The sequence below is a fragment of the Propithecus coquereli genome, unplaced genomic scaffold (genome assembly GCF_000956105.1).
Source record: "Propithecus coquereli isolate 6110/MARCELLA unplaced genomic scaffold, Pcoq_1.0 Scaffold362, whole genome shotgun sequence".
Taxonomy (NCBI): Eukaryota; Metazoa; Chordata; class Mammalia; order Primates; family Indriidae; genus Propithecus; species Propithecus coquereli.
Window position 1 is genome coordinate 1,612,773 of NW_012149308.1, and position 21,189 is coordinate 1,633,961.

Genomic DNA, 21,189 nt, shown 5'->3' on the forward strand with positions numbered 1-21,189 from the left:
TATAGCATCTATCATGAGCCAGGCTACATGCTTTATCTACTTTAACTCATTTAATCTTCTTAACACCAGGAGGCAGGTGCTATTATCATCCCATTTCACAGATGTGAAAACTGAGGCACGGAGAGATGAGCAACCAGCCCAAGGTTACACAGCCAGCAAAAAGTAGCAGAAATAATTATGTGCACAAAGACTTATGAGCAAGGTGATGACTACGTGCAACATGGTCTAAAATAGAGAAAAACTGGAAACAAGCTAAATGTAAAAGAGGATTGTGTTACTCTCTCCATACAGTAGGAGGATAAGGAATTCTTTAACCATGTTGCCAAAGATAATCATTTTTGACAAAGACGGTTATTACAAAATAGTGTATATGGTAGTATATACTATATTATTACAAAGAAGGTTATTATAAAATAGTATATATGATATGATCCCATTTTTATTATAAACTATAATTATGTGCATGTATGGAAAAAGTCTGGAAGAATAATTGCTCGAATATTAAGAAAGGTATGTGAAGAAGGTGAGGTCACCAGTAATTTTAACTTTTCTTTGTATTTATCTGTTTTGTTTTCATCTTTTTCCTCTAAGAGTGTTACTTATAAGATTTTAAAGTATTATTTAAAAGTGTATCCAATGCCACTTTCCATCTCAGAAACCATACATTTTAATAAAATGCAAACGTGAATGTCAACAGCTTTGAGATATGTAATAAGACAGGAGCTACACAACTGTAACGAATTACTTTTATCCTAAGAAAAGTTAAAATAAATAATTTAAAAGAATTTCAGGGAAAGCACTGACCTTAATTTCAGGACAGTTCAATACACCAAGAAAGAACATTCAGTCACCAGGCATTTATCTTTTCATCTTCCTAGAATAACTTATCATAGTAATAACTATAATTTAACTTTTATGTTTCTAAAGCACTTTCAGCCACAACATCTCATTTAATCCTCACAACGCCCCTCTCGGAGTAATCCGAATAGAAAGGTTAGAAATAGAAAACAGAAAAAAAGCATATTTTCTCTAATTCTTTTAGACACCTGTGGATTTTTCTCCGCGTTGCAGGAAAAAGTGTCCCAAGATGGTGTGGCAAGGATTACTGATGTCCTGCCAACTTAAGCATAGCATTCTGGAGAGATATGACAATTAGGCTGAACAAACACAGGGTCTCTTTAGACAGTTTTTTATAAATTTGTGGAGGCACATGAACCTGGGAATTTGCATCAGCTGTAAACTCATCTGTCTATGATGGAAAGGAAAAAAATCTGTAATAATGACCATCAAAATTTTGGGGTGGCATTGTTATGACTGTCTACTGGTAAACTAAAGAGATTTTCTCCCACCCAAAGCCCTACATTTGCCTCATCTAATTTAAAACTGTGTGTGTGTAAACAAGCTCAGTGAAGAAAGAGCTTTGAGCAAACGTACTTAGGATATCATGATTCTTCTCACTTGCCCTAGTGTCTTGGCTACTTTTAAGAGGAAAATAAAACAGCAGCAAACTGTATTCCTTTAGGTTTCGAATGCTCTGAGAAGGAGATATACTGTGACTTCTGTCTTGAATAGGACATATGCAATCTAACAAGACAGGCCATACTGCAAGAAATACATTCTATGACATAAATGACTCATTTGCTGAACACTGACATTTTTCAAATATGTATAAACCCAGATGATCCCAGACCTGTGCTTAATGTCTTCATTCACTCATAAAACATGTCCTTCTAATGGGTCTGTTAGCATGGCACCATCTTCAGAGTGATGCCTGCTAATTTACTCCTCACCCTTGGAAGCACGTTTAACCCTAGCATTTGAGCTCTGCTAAAAGCTTCAGCAGTTCAGAGAAAGAGTCAAGTCCAGCAATCGATGTAGCTGATTGGCTTTCTTATACCGAGCTATGGATCTTTCTTGAGATTCCTAAAGCCATTTCTCTTTGTGGAGGCAACCTTACTTCCTGTGGGGTAGGAAGCAAGGAAGTCTGAAAACATTTTTCTCATGAATAAATGTTTCACTTAATTAATGAATTAATGGGAGAGAGGCAGGAAGGGGAAATACACATTTAGAGCAAACAAAAGAACATGCAATCATCGAAAGACTTAGGAAGGAGCTCAGAACTCCCACTTTTCTTTCTTTTTCTTTTTTTCTTTTTTTTTCATAGTAAGAGTGAACAGAAAGCTAAGTGGCACCCTGCCCTGGAAGAAAAGAGAAAGGCAAAAAAGTACGCTGAGCATGGGAAGAAGGTGGACGAAAGCAGTGGAGGAGGTGGGCTTCTGCCCAGAAAGAACCAGCGTTAGCCTTGGACCAAGATCATCATTCCCTCTGCACTATCACTCCATTTCTTTAGAGGCAACAGTGGAATCAAAGTCTTGGATGATCCAGAAACCAAGGCAGTGATATTCTGGTCCTGACAGATCAGAAACATGGATTCTCAAATGCAAGTGTCAGAAACAAACGGATAGGGTAATGGCATGGTAATATTGTTTTTCTGATAAGTAATAGTGACAATGTCATTAATTTATAAAGGAAACTCCACAGGCACTTGCCCTAGATAGCTAGCAACAATGGATGACTCTCAATGAGTAGACAAGCATCAGCTCTGGGAGTGACTCAGCCCCACAGGAAACGTGGACTCCACCCGCAGTTACCACCCTGCCCAGCCCCCCAGTTCCAAGAGCACTCAACAGGGAGTCAGGAGCTGCCTCTGCCCTGGCTCAGCCACTGACTTGCTGGGAGCCCCTTGGGAAAGCTGCTTTGGGGCTCTGGGCCTCTGTCCCTCCTCTGTAATCTGGAGAGAACATGCATGGTCCCACCTAACTCCCAGGGCTGATGTGAGGGTGAGGTGAGATGCTGAGCTCCAGAGAGACTTCTGAGGAAAAAGGAATGGCAATGAGCATCCTGAGCTCTTGCTGCCAATGGCCTAGAATCCTGCGCTGGGGAGCTGCGGTCCTGCAGGGAGACCCAGCTCAACCACTGTCTGGGACAGGAGAGAGGAAAACACACTGAAGTAGAGATGAAAGAAGCTGGTTCTAAATGGGCCCTTACAGCATGTCTAGCTCCAAAGGAAGGAGCAAAACTCCTGATTTGAAAGTTTTGGCTCACCACTGTATCCTAAGCATCTAGATAGTGCCTGGCACACCGCACATATTCCCGAATGGATGCACGTTGTGAGGGGAAGAGGACAGGGTGCAAATTAAAATTGCTGCCAATAATTTTCAGTGGATAATCTTCATGGTCCAAGGAAAGATGACTACACCACTGGCGTTAGGGGTGCCACTAACTGCCTTTAGCTCTGGGTCCCCTCTTTCTTTAGGATACATCTACAGGTTTCCTTCCATGAACATCAATGCTAGCTTATATCATCTCTGTCTCTTTCCTTCCATCTCCACCACTCCATGATTTTGGCTAATAATATCATCTTCCTAAGTGTTTATTTTGATGTCATCAGATAGGCTTAAAACAATGAAGAAATGGGGGTTGTGTATGTTTTAAGAGTCAAAGACTCCACTACCCAGGGAAGCCCTTTTTTCTTTTTTTTAAATAAGAAATATCCAAAGGTCCTCGTTTACAAAGGGGTCACATGGGAAGCCCTTTCTCCTAGGTCAGAGGCGGCTGTGAGGAAAGGGCTGTTGCTCTGAGGCCAGGAGGCTGTCAGCCAAGAGCAGGAACACGGGCCCCCTCCACAGCATGGCACACCCTCCGATGGCGGCCGCCTCGCAGCTGAGCCCTGGTGTGGCTCCTGCCAAGCTGCCCTAAGCCCTGCTCCAGGGAGCTTCTCCAGTTAGACAGCAGACCCAGAGGCTTCAGAACCTTTTCGAACATGCTCTGAGCACAAATCAGGAAGGCAGGGATGGGGGCGGCAGGAACACAGACGCGGGAGCTATTTCTGAGTGACTGGAAATAAAAGCTAAACACAGGTGTGTTCTGCTCAAGTGGAAATGGTCCCAAATCCACAAGAATTCTTTATAAATAAACTAAAAAACAAACCATTCGGGTTGCCACATTTCCTTCTAGTTTCCAGGGACACACAGAAATAGTTCGGGTCTTTGCACATTATTTCAGGAACCGCAGAGGGCTTACAGACACCCACTAAAGGTGTCTGACTCATTTTCTAGAAAGCCACACGAACTGACAATCTAGGGCTAAAAATGAGGGCAACGCCTGTTCTGTGACTCCCGCCACAGCACAGAAAAGCAGGGCAAAGGGAAACCACCCTCACCAATACAAAAGGAAACATGGGTAGAATTCAGGGTCAATGAAGAACCTCTACAGCAAACATGATTCAGGTCTTTCACCTCAACTCATACGCGCGATAAAGATGCACATCAAAATGCATACTGAACAAATCATGGCGAAGCTATTCATTTTATAACAGCAATAGTACACAGTCATCTCAACGAACTTCTGGGCGATTCCTATCATAGAGGAAGAGCTAAGAATTTTCTATAATGTCAGCAGCGTTTTACACGCTCAGACTCCATTTTTCCCCAATTCAGCAGGTGAAATATTTATGGCATGCTTTCTTTCCAAATTCTTGCTGAATCTCCCCCAGTGTGAATTCTTAACTATTGTATTTTCAGTGGCTTTTTCACCATTTTAACCTACTTAACATCACAGTGTTCCAGCCCCAGTAGACACAAGAGCCCTTCCATTCCCCATTTCCGAAGTCCGAGGAAGAATAGCCAGAATTGAGGTGACAATTCCTAGCATTACGGGTGCCACAGGCAGACCCCTCCCTGCGAGAGGTGCTTTATATACCGCATCTTAGTAAATCCTCATAGCGTCCCTGTGAGGTCAGCTTTGTGGCCCTTGTTTTATGGCTGAGGAAACAGGCTCAGAGGGGTTAAGTAACATGCCCCAGGAGACACAGCCAGCAACAGTGGCTCTGGGATTCGAACCTGGTTCTCTGAGCTGGTAGGCTATGTGGCACTTGTCATCCGAACACACTGCTTCCAGCAAACTGGAATGCTAGGTCAAGGCTGGCAGGCATTTTATGGGAAAAAAGTTAAAATCTGCACAAGTACAAGATAGCAAGAGACCTAATTTCCCAGCAGATCATATAAAATAATTTAAAAAAATGATAGAGCACAGGGACTTTCCTTAAGCAACAAACTCAAAATGGGCCCAAGCAATATGAGTTAAGACTAACTGGCTGTCTTAACTGTCAAAAAAAAAAAAAAAACAAACAGCTAAGTGGGTAGGCTGAGGGCATCCCAGACAGGAATATGGTCTGGGTCAAGTCAGTGGGGACACATGAGCAGGATGGGGACATATGGGAGGGACCTGTAGACCAGCCACGTGGACCAAGGCCAGAAAGCCAGACAGGCCAGGCCACCTGGGCAAAGCAGTGCCAGGCTCATCTATCTGGATTTTACAATAAAGGAAAGGAATGTTACTAAAGACTTTGGTACAGAGGGGTTGTGTGAGCACAGTACTGTTACGGAATGACAAAAAGGAGGAGCTGGGGTACTAGGGATGGAGCAGGTAGGGGGCACTGGAGCTGGGAAAAGCATCCCTCCATCCTTTGCCATCCTGGGTCTCCTCCAGACGAGGTGCTGTGCTGGGTGCTGGGCTCAGCTCTGCATGGGCAGGAAGCGGCAGAGATGCAGGAAGGCAGAATCCTCAAGTTCTGGTGCTGCTGGGCTTGGGGGTAGGGGCAGGGCAGGACTAGGGGGACCAAGTGTTAAAATGATATGGGAACTCCAAGCCCAAGGAGCAGGATCGGTGTGCAAGCTGGGTCAAGGTACCAAGTGTAGAGGGGAGATGACAAGTGCACATTCTGCAAATGGAGTATTAATAGCAGGACGCTGCTTCGCAGTGTCCAAACTGCTTCTGAATACATCATCCATGAAACCAAAGAAATGGGATGCAACCCTCGGGACACTCTTGAAAGCAGACTGCCACATCTGCCTGTTCATGACCCTGTACTGTGTGGATGGGACCAACAGATATTCCTTTTCTGACTAAGGTCTTTAGAAAAATCAGATTCTTTTTATCAGACTGGATCTGAAGCTGGGAGGTTAGGGACAAAATCATCAAGATGAATGTGTTCTCATCACGATATGTATTCAACAGAAGAACTGGAGTATAATACGTTAAGATAGAAACAGATGTGTTTAGGTAAGAGATCATCCACGGTGGTTTTTCTCTTTTCTCAAACCTTACTAAGTATTATTGATACATTGGGTTTTCAATTAAAAAGAGGCTACCTCTCTTCCATAAACAAAACAAAATAAAAACAGGACAGTGAGTCTTCCCGCTGCAAAGAATGGCAGTTATTTAATTCTCTGGTCACTTTATCAATATAGGGGGAAAAAGCACTCTACCCCTTTCCCTGTCCTACTGAAACCAAATATCTGCGCTAATTATTAAAGTATGTGTATTATGCTTCACATCCATTTAACAACTTCCTTATTCCACTTGTTTGGCCACAGGTCTGATGAAAAAGAGGAAATGTACGGTCTATAAGAAAGCAGTCCAAAGGAGGCATGGCGACAGGAGGTAAAAAAGGGAAGAACGGCTTCCGCCTCGTTTGCACAAAGGAACAACAAGGGAAGCATTCTTCCCCTCCTCTCATTTCCTCCTGCCACATTCAACACCTACACAGACCGAAATAACTTAAGGGGAGAATATTTTACAGGTAAAAAGATGGACAAATTCTTGGATGATCTGCAAAACAGGGAAAAATTTGCTCTTCCAGAAAGGTGACTTTACAGCTCTGGCATGGTTTAGCACACCACTTTTATACAGAGTCTGTGAGACGACCAGCTCTCTCCCTAAAACTCCTGACCTTTGGCAAGTTTCTTAACCTCTGGGGTCATCAGTTCCTTGGCATCTTTGGATTAGGCTCTTAAAAAACATAATCTTTGCCGGGCGCGGTGGCTCACGCCTGTAATCCTAGCTCTCTGGCGGGCGGATTGTTTGAGCTCAGGAGTTCGAAACCAGCCTGAGCAAGAGCAAGACCTCGTCTCTACTAAAATTAGAAAGAAATTAATTGGACAACTAAAAATATATAGAAAAAATTAGCCGGGCATGGTGGCGCATGCCTGTAGTCCCAGCTATTCGGGAGGCTGAGGCAGGAGGATCGCTTGAGCCCAGGAGTTTGAGGTTGCTGTGAGCTAGGCTGATGCCACGGCACTCTAGCCCGGGCAACATAGTGAGACTCTGTCTCAAAAAAAAAAAAAAACAAAAAAAAACAAAATCTTTAAAAAAAGCCATTTCTCAGAGGTAACCCCTTGATGATAAAGGTAAATCCCACTGATCACTTTATGGACAAACCTAGGGGTGAATGGGGGGCTAGGCAACACCAGGGTCCCCCCACTCTCAGCAATGATCAATGGCAGAGGGGCCCTGGGTCTGCCCCTCCTGCCCCTCCTACCCCACCCCCTAGCTCTCTCTCCCCATCCCCTGCATCCTCCTCCCTGCCAATGCTTCCCGGCTCTACAAGAGCTCAGATGGCCGTGACAATCTCCCTAGTCACCCTCGTGCTAAGGGAATTGTGCTAAGTTCCCTGCCACTCCCCTGGATACAAGAATAAAATCATCTTACACATCTTAAAGACTGTTCAGCTTCTCACCATATTTGACTATCATAAAAACCCTGTATTTCAGAGAAAAGGCCACATATTCCAGGAATCACTTAAATAATATGTCTTTCAACTACCTACTTGGTGAGTACCATTGCGTGAAAGCATAAACAGTACATGGCCAAGGCCCTGTTAAACCACGTCACTTCACACAGGTTTTATAGCTCTCCCGTGTGTTTACAGGGCTCTGGCTGTAATGATAATAAAATCACTCAACCTTCTTAGTCCAAACAAGACAGGCAAAATTCTCTCAGGCACTCCACCTGTCTTTGATCTGAACAGCAAACATTTTTCAAGCATTTTCTGCCCGTGAGGCATGACCAGCCTTTTTAAAGCCCATCCTTGGATACCCATGATGCAGAGCTTTGCAGCCCAGCTGCCATGGAGGGCAGCATCTCCAGGCAAGCAAGCTGCCTTCTGCATTATTCCTTCTGGGAAAGACTTTTCTGCAGGGCCACGCAAATCTGTAAGCTGGCCCCATGGCAAACGGAAATCTACTCAATTCTCAAGTTCATTCACTCACCTGGCTACACTGGGTACACTGGTATACTGGGGATTCTGGCCTGATCAAAAGGAAAGAAGTTCAAGACCATGAAAACCAAGTGTTTCAAGGGATAATGCAAAAGCTTGTACCATCCATTCAAGAAACCAAAGCGGTTCACAGCTTAGAAGGCAGGAGAGAATCTTTATTTACCTTATTGATAAGAGTGACTATATCTCCTTCTTTGATTGTCAATTCATCGTCATTCTGTGCCTCATATGGAAATATTACTTTGCAGTAATCCTTGGCTGTAAAAAGAAAAGAAAACACAACCTTTAAAACGCTTTATCTAAAAAAAATGCTTTATCTAATGAGCTGGTCCAGGAGAAGATGTTCTCTATCAAATTAACTTCAAGGAAAGGCACATTTAACAGGTGGGATATTACTATTGCATAAAGAGAGGGTCACCCTCAGGAAATTACCTAAGATTGCCAATTTTTGACTCATGTATATTTATTCTCTTCATTTTTTTCCCCTCGCAAATCATGTGACATCATCAAACACCATTGACTGCTTTGCTTTTCTCAGGCGGAAAAGTAAAAAGGTTCCTTAGTCTCAGGAAAACAGACAGGTACCATTTTATATAGTCTTCAGGTATATGCATAAACACATGCAACCTACAGAGGGCAAAAAGCTTAAATTTTGCCTCACTTTGCATTACTAAATCAGAAACAGGGTATTTGTATATGTTACAAAGCCAAGATGGTATGTAAAATAACGAAAAATTACCCCATTATGGTACATCTTAAGAAACAAATGTCGATGTATTTATATGTGAACACATAGCAACCACACATAGCCAACAAATATTGACCTAACATTCTTTACACGTGTGTTTGGAGGGGGTGAACGTGTTCGAATATGTTTCATAGCCCCATGGCCTTTCTGTGGCAACCTGCCTATTCATAGACGGGGCTGTTTCCCAGCAAGGAGATGCATTACCCCTCACCAAAGAGGGAAAAATACTAAGGCCACTCAAAATCAATTCAAGTATGTCCTGAATTAGATGCTTTTGAAACTCTATCTGATGTTAAATCATCTCTATTCATCCAAAAGCACCGATTTTGAAGACAATGAAAACATTTGTAAGGTATTGGAAAATTGAGACTTGAAAAACCGGGCTTTGATGACTCAGGATAGAAAGTGGAAAGAAAAATTCAAGCCAATTAGTATCTACTGGGACAGGAATTTATTATTCTGCATCAAAGTCAAGAAACCTAATGGCTTTGAATGGCCTTAGATATTTCCCAAAGATAGGGCCAGTTCCTGCAGACAGATCATAAACTAGAGCTATATACATAAGTATCAATTATATTGTCCCTAGTACAATTTATATCATCAAAATGTGTCTCTTTATTTTGGTTAACATCCCAGCAATCAAAGAGAATGATATGTAAAATACTGTGGTCTAGGGCTGAGATATGGTGGGGGGGAGGGGAAGAAATGAAGGGGGGAGGGGGACTCACTTTGCTGCTGTGCAGATGTTTTTGTTTTCTGTACAATGGCTTGAAGATATCAGTTACATCCCTATCCTAGTGTTGGAGACCTTCCATCTTATTAATAGGTACTCTGGGCCTTTGAAGGCTTTTGCTCATTAACCTGTGTGGAGGGGCACTAGTTCTAAATCCCATCGACATCATTGTCCTAAAACCCACATAGTTACCAATATTCTGTATCTTTTTAATTAGTAATAGCAAACCTCCCCAAATCTGAATTGGTCAAATGTTCTAAAGGAAGGGAAAAAGTTAAACATCTTTAAATTGGATAATGACAGCTCCTTACCAATTTTCCTACTGACTGTGCTAGTGAAATATGACTACCCAACCTCAAAGCTTACAACAACACAAACACATACAGTATTATTGAAGAACTGCTCTGCAGAGTCTCAGCTTTAAGAATAACTTTGGATGGAAATCATGGAGACACTTTGCAAAAAATACCCATGGCCAACAAAGAAAGAAGGAACTGGTCATGTTTCTGTTGCTTTCAGTCAAAAAAAGTTAATTAAGTGTGGTAGAGGCTGTTGGTTAATTTCTCAGCAGCCATTCCCCGCCTCCTTCCCAGTGCACAGAATCCTAATTTGTTCAGGCATTATATTCAGGAATAGGGAAACCTCCCACAGCCCTGTGGACGAGTAAAATATGTCCAGGCAAATAATGTTAATCTCAATCCCCTTTGTTGGTGATTGGTTTAGGGGTAGGCATGTGATCTATTTCCAGCCAATGAGATGTGAGAGGAAATCTCCTGGGTGGAGGGTGTTAGATTTTGTGTGTGTGTATGAGAGAGAGAGAGAGATTGAGAGATGGAGATTGGCTTAAGGAAAATAGTTGCCCCAGCCTTTCTGTTCTTAACATTGTTTTATCTTTGTTAGAAGACAGTACACTGTTTGGTGCTGCTGCAATCACATTTCAACTGTGAGAGGAAAGCCAAGAAAATCACTGAGAATTTGATGAATTTTAATAAGGTTTTACAGTTGTGTGACCATCACCATAATCCAGTTTTAGAACACTTCTACCATGCAGCTATGCTGTTTTATGTGTGAGGCATTAAACACAGAATTATCTAGAAAGCACCACTCTGAAATAAAAGGCAGAGATTTTGGTGGTAGTGGCTGCTGCCAACTCCCACTCTCCTCGAAGCAGGTTGCTGCAGCATGTCTCTCCCTTTCTGTGTCCCCAGGACCCACATAGAGCTCCCATTCAACATTTCTTGATGATGCCTGAGTGACACCTATAAAGTAGAGGAACATTTGAGGGGCAGCAAGCAGGAGGAGAGGACTGTTGGCCAGAAGTCAGGACACTCAGGACTGGGTTCAGTTCCAGCTGGGCTTTCCCAAGCACATGACCTGAGGCAATCACACTATATCTCTGGATGAACTTGGTGTCCTCAGGCGTAAGATCGGGAGCCAGGCAAGGAGGGGCGAGAGGAGAGTTGGGTTCAGCAGAACACTTTTAGCAAATTTAAACTAATTCCAGAACTTAAACATAAAACAACTAAAAACAGAGCTGGTCTGGTCAGAGAGTAGGGCTGTTCCATCTCCCACCCAGGTCCCCAAAAACATGTCACCGAAGCTCTGGGAGCTCCAAGGAGCACACTGGGCTAGAACTAAGTTCCTGCCAGCTCTGACTTTTCACGACTCTAGTCGCAGGCAATATCACCCAGAACTCTTGATCAACCATGGCAACCGTTGGCCTCACACACTTTTGTTGATTATGATATATTTTAAAATAGGAGTTTATTTTTACTTGTGAGGCATTTGAGCCTTAATTGAGCAGTATTAGAAAATTAAAACATTATGTTGCTTTGGATATATCCATGTTTTTCAGACACTCAAAAACAAATGTAGATGCAAAAAGGTCATTCACTCTAAGACTGTAATTAACTTGATAGTATATGGAACAAAAATGGTCCTGACTTCAATTCAAATATTTATTGAAATACCACCATGAAAAAGATGTTGCCAGTTCTTAGGCCTGTGATATATAAGTAAGTCCAACCACCCCCTCCCATCCTTGTATGGAAGTGATAATCTAATGCCTAGAGAAAGGCAAGGGGAGGGGAATGACAAGATGAGAAGACAAACACAACATATGCTCACTACGATGGGGTACTGCAGTGGTGTTGCAGAGAAAGGCAAGATTACATTCGGGAGAGAGATCACGAAAAAGGAGGCATTTGATAAGTCTTAAAAGAAGAGTATAGTTCCAAATTCTTTTTGGACATGGGAAGGTTATAAATTTTAAATGAGTAGCAGACAGAGATGGAGAGGAAAGGAGCAAAATTAATTTTTGGAGGCAGGCATTTTCCATCCTGTCATCAATTAGATGAATTTAATTAGTCGGAGATCAAACAGGAATGAATACACACACACACATAAAGAAATACAGGCACAATATATCCAGTGATTGAGATGATTTTGTCTCTATTTTTTTCTTTAGAAAGATTAAAAAATACTAATGAATTAGCATAAGAACTGAAATCCTAAATCGGTTCGTAAGCTTTTTTGTCTTAGAATCCTTTAAGAATCTGATAAAAAGCAATAACTCTCTTTCCAGGAAAACAAAACATACACACACATTCGAACGTGGAGAAAAATTCGTACAATATCAGAAGGTTCAAGTACCTTGAAGCTGCTACCTAGTTCCTAGATCAAGAGCCCCTGTACTAATTACTGGCCTTCAGATTTTAAGAAACTTGCCCTATTAAAATCCTCAAGAAGTCCAAAACATTTGACTCTCCAAACTTTTAGAAATTTACATAATATTAAAAACAGACTGTTAAAGGAATTGAACTCACATGCCCATATCACATGATTCCCTACAGCTTGTTTTATAATCTATTCAATAAAAAACAAACCAACTTAACACAAACAAGCAAAAAACCCCTTGGCTTAAAAAATAAAAGCGGAAGAAACAGAATAAACATATCAGCAAGCTGAACACATACACACAAGAAAATAACATTCAATCCAAGACAACTCTCTGGGCTCAACTTTAGGATAAGAAGATCAAAACCCCATGTGTCACAGGCAGAGTCTAGCAGGAAACCTTCCAGAGCTTTTAGCAGCAGTGGAAAGTACCAGGTCATGCCTAGAACTGGAGTTTTCTTCTCCTTGGGGGTACTATGACAAAAGTATCAAGCTCAGTGATGTCTACTTTCGCTAACATCATAATTGGAAATTCTTTCATTAAACTGATAAATATTTTCTGAGATGGTACTGGTTTATAATCCCTTATTCAGAACCCCTAGAGACAGAATTTTTAAGATTTTTGAAAGGAAATGTGCTGCACATCCCATATAATATGCAACATCCCTAGCTGGGGTCTGGGGCTACACCTAACCATTAAAATTCTGCAGCAAAAAAAGATGACTGGTCACCCCAAGTGGGACAGATAGAGGCTATGAACAGACACATGTCAATGTGGAACAAGTTTTATCACCCAATAGTGAGTATAAAACATTTCAGTTTTCAGAGTTTTCTGTACCTTGCAATTACATATAAGGGTGTGGACTTCTATCATGTTCTGGGAAAGAGAGATTAAGGTAAATGAGATTAGTTATCTGGTTCTCAACGAGCTTATAACCAAGCAGGGGAAATAAGGCATGCATACACATAATTCTCGACAAGGCAACATGAAGAGAGGATGAGAGTGATGCATTCGAGTTAAAGCATCAGAGTATTAGCAATGGGGAAATAACTTTCCAAACAAGAGACTTAGGATCCTGTCGTAGAGGAGTAAAATGGCAGCGGGCTTTGTACAGTGTTCTAGGACAACGCCCAGAGGAGGAGTAGGATTGGGGCATGTTTTCCAATCATCCCTGCTGATAAGAATTATGAGGGGCACCTGTTCATTCTCTAGCTTCCCAGACCCCTTTCCTGGGGATCTGATTCTTCAGGTTCAAGGTGGGAGGAGGAATTCATCTACTAAACAAGCACCCTGGTGACTCTCATTATCAGGGAAGCTTAAAAGCCCATAGTCTGGGTCAGTGGTTCTCAGGCTTGAGTGGGCATCAGCCCCAGGTACAGGGATTGTAAAGCCAGATCGCTGGGCCCTGTCCCTAGGGCTTCAGGTTCTTTAGGGCTGGGGCAGGACCTGGGGGTTTGCATTTCTAACAAGTGCTCAGTGATGCTGCTGGTGCTGGTTCTGGAACCATACTGTGAGAACCACAGATCTAGCAATGGGCATTAGTGAAGGTTCAATGCTAGGAAGGAGCAAAACAAACATGGGGACCTAGAGGGTGGGCCATTGTGGTGATGGCGGTGCTGGGGGTGGGTGTGCTATATACTAAATTTAGACAAGAACTCCAGTTCTGGGTCAGATTCTGAGGATCTGGGCCTAGTAAAGAGCAGTGAAATACATGTCTAATCAATAAGCAATAACTGAGCACCCACTGTATTCCAGGCAGCAGGGATGCAGAGTGCCCTCATGGGGCTAGCAGTTCGAAACTAGGGCTCCCCAGAAGACACTGGCAATACCTGGAGACAATTTGCTTGCCATAGCTGGGGGTGGGGGGAGTGTTGAGTGCTACTGGCATCTAGCGGGTAGAGGCCAGGGATGCTGCTGAACATCCTACCATGCACGGGACAGCCCCTCAACAGCGAATGCCCAAATGTCAATACCACCGAGGCAAAGCAGCCCCGGTCTATATTTAAATCCAGACAGGGAAATGAAACACGATGTGTCCATCACTATGTCTGTCAACGCCAACCCAATGCCTTCCTTTATGAAGAAGCTGACTGTCACCCTAAACAACCACCTTTGGTCTTGGACACTGCTGGGGCTTTGACTTTCAAACTATTTCACAAGTATTAGTGATGATACCTTTTACTCTCTCACTTTAAAAGAGAGAAGTATTTTTTTTTAAAAGAAAAAATGAAAATCTGACAAGCAAAGCCCTTCTGTTCTCTACTGTGGAGCAGAGCCCAGATCTCTGCTCCTCTGGAATGTCTTCGGGAGAAAGGAAACCCACCAGGAAAACACAGAGGGAGTTAACCTTTTTCTCCATGACGACTGTATCTAAAATGCAGATCTTAAGCCGCACGGGTGGGTAGGTTGCGCACCCTCATGGGAAGGTCCCCACTCTGAATCCAGACAGCAAGGTCTGTGTTGGGGGCACTTGGTGAAAGGTGCTTCCCAGGAAGAGGGGCACCCCTGGGACATCAGGCCTGAGGGCTTTGGTATACATCGGGTGTGGGAGGCGCTAAAGGGGTAGATAGGAAATACGTTTCAAATTGGATGTGCCCAAACCTCCAGGCCCAAGAATGAGTGAGCTCCGGGGAGGAAGCATGAGCAACACAGCCAGCCTGGAAAAATAGGAACAAAGGTGGATAGTAGGAGGCTGAGGAAAACCCAACACAAGGGATTTGACCCTTTTTTCTCCTGTTTAAACATGTGGTGAAAAAAGCAAAAATGAGTCGGACTGAGAAAGTGACACTCTGCCCAGCCATTCATCGGGCTGGGGTGACAGACACAGATAAGGCCAGCTGCAAAGTGATCAGGAAAGAGTTTCTCTCAAGCATGTCCTGCAGCTGTAAAGTCTCCTTAACAGCCCCCTTCTCTGAGTGCTACTAATTTCTTACTCCCTGAGAAAGTCTGTGGTTTTAGAGGACAAATTATCAGAAATTCTGTTTTTTAAAAACTTATGTCAGTAAGAATGAAATGTTTCTCTTTTGCCTGAATGTACTAAGTCACTGTGCCCTGGAGAAGCAGCCTGGATTCCCAGCACAAGTGCAGTGCCTCACAAAAGGGGTTTCTGGACATAGCATTGCACGTGTGTCTTTACTCCATGGCTACCAAAGGGGCAGGACCTGGGTCTACTCACAGTCCGGACCTGAGGTCGACCCCTTGCCACACAGCCCTGCTTTGCTTTAAGCCTATCAAAACATCGCTTTGTTTAAATTTCATTAAATTCCACCCCTCCTCAAAATCTGCAAGTACCTTTTCTTATGTTTGGTGTGACATCCACAGATCCCCTGGTATGCAGTCTCCCTGGTCACAATGCACCAATAAACCTGACTTTGTCAGACTACAGGTTTGGCCCTGGAAGTCTTAGGCTGGTTGGGCTAGAGCAGTAGCTAGTAAGAAAAAAAAGGCTCTGGCGAGGCCAACACTGGCAACCGCTGCCAACCCTCAGACCCCGGAACAAGCCCAAGGGTCTTACATGAGCAAATGTGTCCTTTTCTTACAGTGTATGAAACCGTTTCCCTGGCAGAGAACTCTGTAAGCAAGTGTTGAGAACATGCTTTCGAAGAACTCTCTTACCATTGTGTTTAAAGTTTCATCATATGTGGTTTCCATATGCACATTTAAAAGCTAAATCTAAGTAGGTTTCCGTAGAGATGCATTTTGCGCTGTTTTTATACAGTAAATGGAACTGTTTTCCAAGCAGACAACTTTGTAAGCAAGTGTTTAGAACATGCTTTCGAGGAATGTTTCTACCATTGTGTTCAAGGTCTCACTGTGAGGGGTTTACACATTCACATTTTAAAGCCAAATCTAAGTATGCTTTTTTAGAGATGCATTATGTGCTGTTTTCTTACAGTGAGTGGAACTGTTTTCCATACAGAGACCTCTAACTCTGTAAGCGAGTATTTGGAACATACTTTTAAAAGATGTCTTCCCTTTGTGTTTAAGGTCTCATTGCGAAGGGTTTACATAGACACAACACGCACACTTGGCAAAAGGGACCCATGGCTAATAGCTTTTAAAAGGCTGTCTTGGCCGGGCGCGGTGGCTCATACCTGTAATCCTAGCTCTCTGGGAGGCTGAGGCGGGTGGATTGTTTGAGCTCAGGAGTTCGAAACCAGCCTGAGCAAGAGCAAGACCCCGTCTCTACTAAAATTACAAAGAAATTAATCGGACAACTAAAAATATATAGAAAAAATTAGCCGGGCATGGTGGCGCACGCCTGTAGTCCCAGCTACTCGGGAGGCTGAGGCAGAAGGATTGCTTGAGCCCAGGAGTTTGAGGTTGCTGTGAGCTAGGCTGACGCCACGGCACTCACTCTAGCCCGGGCAACATAGTGAGACTCTGTCTCAAAAAAAAAAAAAAAAAAGGCTGTCTAATCTAGAGCTCGATAAATCATAAATCATTTCTAATTCTCCATTTTCTCAACCACCACATAATATTATGTGCCCACTGATTCCATGGCACTTTTCTAGGCTATATGGTGGCAATATTAAATAGAATATAGAGCCTTAACCTAGAGGGACCAATGGTCTAATGATAGCATGTCACCATGTGTCACCATCATAGAGGACAACTCCTAAGAAGCAAGGCAATGAACAGAGTGATGATAAAGGTGGTACAAGTGTCCAGTTATGGAGTGAGGTGAGAGAAAACTTAGCCCTTGCCCTATAGTTATAATTTATTCAGAAGCTTGATCTGCCCTTGTACGAATTCTGTCAAGGATTTTTTTTCCTAACACACCTGTTTAACTGGTCTTCTGAATCTGTAAGATTAAACTGTTTGTTCAGAAAGATGTTAAACAGTCCTTTCTTTGGACTATTTTTCTATTCCACAGAGGCCACGAATCTGCATCGATTGTAATGAGAAAGAGGGAAACTCCAGATGTGGTGAGCTGGAGAAACCTCAGGGCACTTCATTATGAATATTTAGACAGTTTTCTTCTTGTTATGAAAATTATGCCAATCTGTTCCCCTGCAAGAGTTTCCAATGAATTTCAATATCATAAAAGCTTTTTTTGACGGGGGGGGGGATGTTAGTTGTTTAAATAAATCCTGATCAGCTGAGTTTCACTTTCACTCAGAAAATATCAACTTAACATGAATATTTTTTGAATCATCACAACTCTTAATTCTGACGTGAGCTTGTATTTTAGCAGGCTACAGAGACAGGTATGCAGGAAGAAGCTGCCCTCTTCTGCACTCCTGAGCAATTTTGGTTATAGGTGTGTCTTCCAACCAGAAGGAAGAAGGAAGCTGCTCGGATCGCAAGCTTAGTGTCATTTCTAATATGCAGTTAGTCAGCACTCTGTGGCCTGCCACCCAAACATGGGTGTCACATCAAAATCCAGAAGGGAAATGGTCTAAATGGGGAGGGGGCTTTTTAGAGGACTGGGGTGCCACTAAATGGAAGTAATGGGAGAACAATTAGCCCAGAATTTGCTCTTGACAATGAAAGCAAGAGAGAGTGTGTAGGGCGAGATTAAACTTCAGAAATTCTTGCCCTGGGGTCCGTGAAAAATGTCTGTCAATAAACATCCCTCAAGTCTTCCCTGACAGTGGTAATTCTCCTTCCTGACCTGCTACCCATTCGCAGGCATATTAACATCTATATCCAATGACATTTTCTCATATTCCCACCAAATTGTTCACAATCTTCCTTCTGCCTCTCCCATCTATCTGCTTAATCCTTCAAACGCAGAAACCTTCCACTCTGAGTTGTAAAGCTTATAGAATTGAATCAGAGGATGCAGATGCTGGGGGCAACCTCAGGGGTTTTCTCTAGTGCAACCCTCTGACTTCACAGACAATGCAGACAAGGAGGAGGAAGGCCAGAGAAATAAAATTATTTGCCCAAGGTCACATGGCTAGCTAATAACAGAGCTGGACCTAGAATATGTGCCTTCTGACTCTTGGCCAAAACACACCACCGGCCTCTATAAAACCACTCTTTTATCAGTAACCCATCCCTCACGCTGATGCTTCTAGAGTGCCAGGTGTGTGGATGTAGTTAATAGATACCTGTAGGACTGAAAGAAGCTTGGACTGGAGCCAGATCCTCCTACATGCTCAAGGGATCTGAGCATTTGGAACTGTGTTCGTTTCCAGACCCAGGAAGCCCACGAGACCCCAGAATTCCTCTAAAATGACACTATCCGATATGGTTGCCACTAAGCACACGTAGCTATTGAGCACTCGAAATGTGGCTACTCCAAATTGAGATATGTTCTACCTATAAAATACACTTGGGATTGTGAAGACTTCCCATGAAGAAAAGAATGAAAGTATTTCATTTAATAATTTTATATGGATTACATGTTGAAATGATATATATTGAGTTAAGTAAAATATTTTAAAACTAAGTCCAATTGTTTTCTTTTTTTAAATGCAGCTACCAGAAAATTTTAAATTACATATGTGGCTGACATGATATTTCTATTGGCTAGCGCTGTTCTAAAACACAGCTAACCCTTCCTATCCATTCACCTAATCCTTCCAAAAAGACTTGAGTCTCCTGCCCGCAGACATCCAGAGGTATCTGGAGGTATTTAAGCAGACACGTGCTGAGGGTTGGTGGGTCGTCAAGGGTCAGTAGTGTTAGTTGAGTGGTTAGGCCTCTCTGACCTGAAGGCCCATGAATCCCTAAGGTGCTTAAGTTGCCATTCTCTAGAATCTTTCTGCCACCTAAACTACTCAAAGTACCCCAGTTACATATGGATAAACCCTAGCTCTGCACATGGGCGAGATACATATGGCAGGAAAGAACCACGTTCTGCAAAGTGGGGAAAAACTTCTAGAGTTCTGAATCTAACTTGTGCCCATCTTAATGATGGGGATTTAATGAAACACATTCGTGTGCATTTTTCCTGGTGTGTTTGAAAAAGCTAGCAAGATTACACAAGGATTTTTTAAAAAGCATTTCGATTACTGTAAAATCCTTAACTCCTTTCCGACATCAAATGCATAACTAAGGAAACTCACTCTTTGTCCTGCTGTCCATTTCTGTTTTCGACGAGTCTGCAGCTGCTGCAGCTGGAGGTAACTTCTTTCCAATAGTCTGAGGGGAGAAAAACAGAAGATGTTTTACTTATCAAGATGATCGTCTCTACTAAGCAAAGGAATAAAACCAAGATCATGATGACAAAATGCTCAAAACTGGTTCTAAAAACCACACCCTTAAGTTCACGCACTGCTCTGTGTATTGGCTGCTGCTCTTCCATAGGCTTGACCCTCAGTGACAAACAAGGGGGAAACTAGGTCAAAAGGGCTTTGTCCTTGTAGGCATTCGACACCTTTTATTCTCCTTCTTCCTTACTAATACTCTTATTAAAAGGCTGACTATTTTCAGCAGAGAAAAAAAAGAGATACAATTCTTCTCATTTTATGAGTAGCTGACTCAGTCTATGGAGGCGCGATACCTGGCCCAACAGAAGTGCTCAAAAGTAACGACAAAGCGGAAGAACGGAAGTAGGAGGGAAGAAATCAAAGGAAAAGATAAAGGAATGGCGGGCCAGGAGGACAGAATGGCTGGGCAGGCAGATGCCAGGGTGGCCAGCGCAGCTGTGCCTTATTGCACCTCTGTCTAGCATTTAAAATTCCATCTGCCTCAGAGGGAATGAGGAGACACACTCATGTCCTCTAGGACAGATCCACCTACCCCAAAGGCAAAAGCAAGTCGGCCAACAGCTCCCTTCCCTCCGGGGCTTTAAAAAAGTCCAATGCCTTAGACTCTATGTTTTTTTTGACTAGTTTAAAAAAGAAAAAGATTATGAGTTTGTTTTGAGTTCATTTTCTTTCTTTTATTTGAAGCTAATTCTACTATTATTCATTATTTCTGAACCATCCATAGAGAAGATTGGATATTGTCTCTGCCTAAAGATGTTCCTGAAAACACAGGCCACTTAGCAGCTCAAAAACAGAAACCAATAAACAGACTCTGTGGTTCCAAAGGTGAGATCTGTTCCCCACTCTTCTTTGCCACCACACTTGCATGATCATGACTAATGCCCAAGGAAATCGTCTACTGATACCAGGAGAGAGCTGTCACAACCAAGGAGATGGGTCAATCAACGTCCCCAACAATGAAGGGTTTCACCAGTGAGAATTCCAGCCCCTGTGAAAACCAAACATCTCTGCCCCTTGAACACATAAAGAGGAATGAATTGCATAATTCAAAAACTGGCAAGGTGGAATTTTTCTTCAGATGAAACTGATTCACCACAGTTTTTAATTTGAAAAAGTTCTTCATGCTTTACACGTTGAACCTAACATTAAATATGAATAAATCACAGAAAGAAGATAAGATAAATCAAATCCTCAGCTCTTCATGAATTTTTAAAAACATTTGCGACAGAAAGCCTTTACATTTTACACGGTGACATTTTTATTTAGTGCTGCAGGGCTTTCTATATTGGATAAAAAATGAAACCCAAAATAATATGCCACCCCTCAACTGCTGCTAAGTACTCAAACTAATAACATTTTATGATTCCAAGAGATTATCGGGGAAGAAAAAAGCTTGATATTATTCTGGCATAAGGTCAAATTTGATGAAAAACTGTTCGTAGAATTATCTTGCAAAATCAGGTATCGACAATAAAAATAGAAGCTCTCAAAGTGTCATTTCATTTGCATTCCTGTTCACACTTTCAATAGCATCCTTGCCAATCTCTTTGTTTTTCCCTTTTGGGGACTGAATAAAGTATCACTATTGTTAGCACATCAGGAAGAAGAAAACAAAAGCAACCAGTACTTCAGTTATTACTGACAGTGGAACGAGGAAATCAGGAAATGCAATAGTAAACGTTATTCCCACTCCTGACTTTGTTTTCCCGAAAAAGAAAGAAAAAAAGAGACAGGCAGTGGTTTGGACTT

At 42.5% G+C, this 21,189-nt stretch overlaps 1 protein-coding gene across 3 annotated transcripts in view; it reads right to left on the reverse strand.

Moving 5' to 3' along the window:
• SH3KBP1 (SH3-domain kinase binding protein 1) overlaps positions 1-21,189 on the reverse strand; it is a 330,680-nt gene that overhangs the window by 82,877 nt on the left and 226,614 nt on the right. For all 3 annotated transcript variants that reach the window (XM_012651703.1, XM_012651704.1, XM_012651705.1), the window contains 2 exons: positions 19,297-19,372; positions 8,283-8,377 (listed from right to left, as the gene is read on the reverse strand). In XM_012651703.1, coding sequence (XP_012507157.1) covers positions 8,283-8,377; positions 19,297-19,372 — 171 coding nt within the window. The remainder of the gene's footprint in view (positions 1-8,282; positions 8,378-19,296; positions 19,373-21,189) is intronic.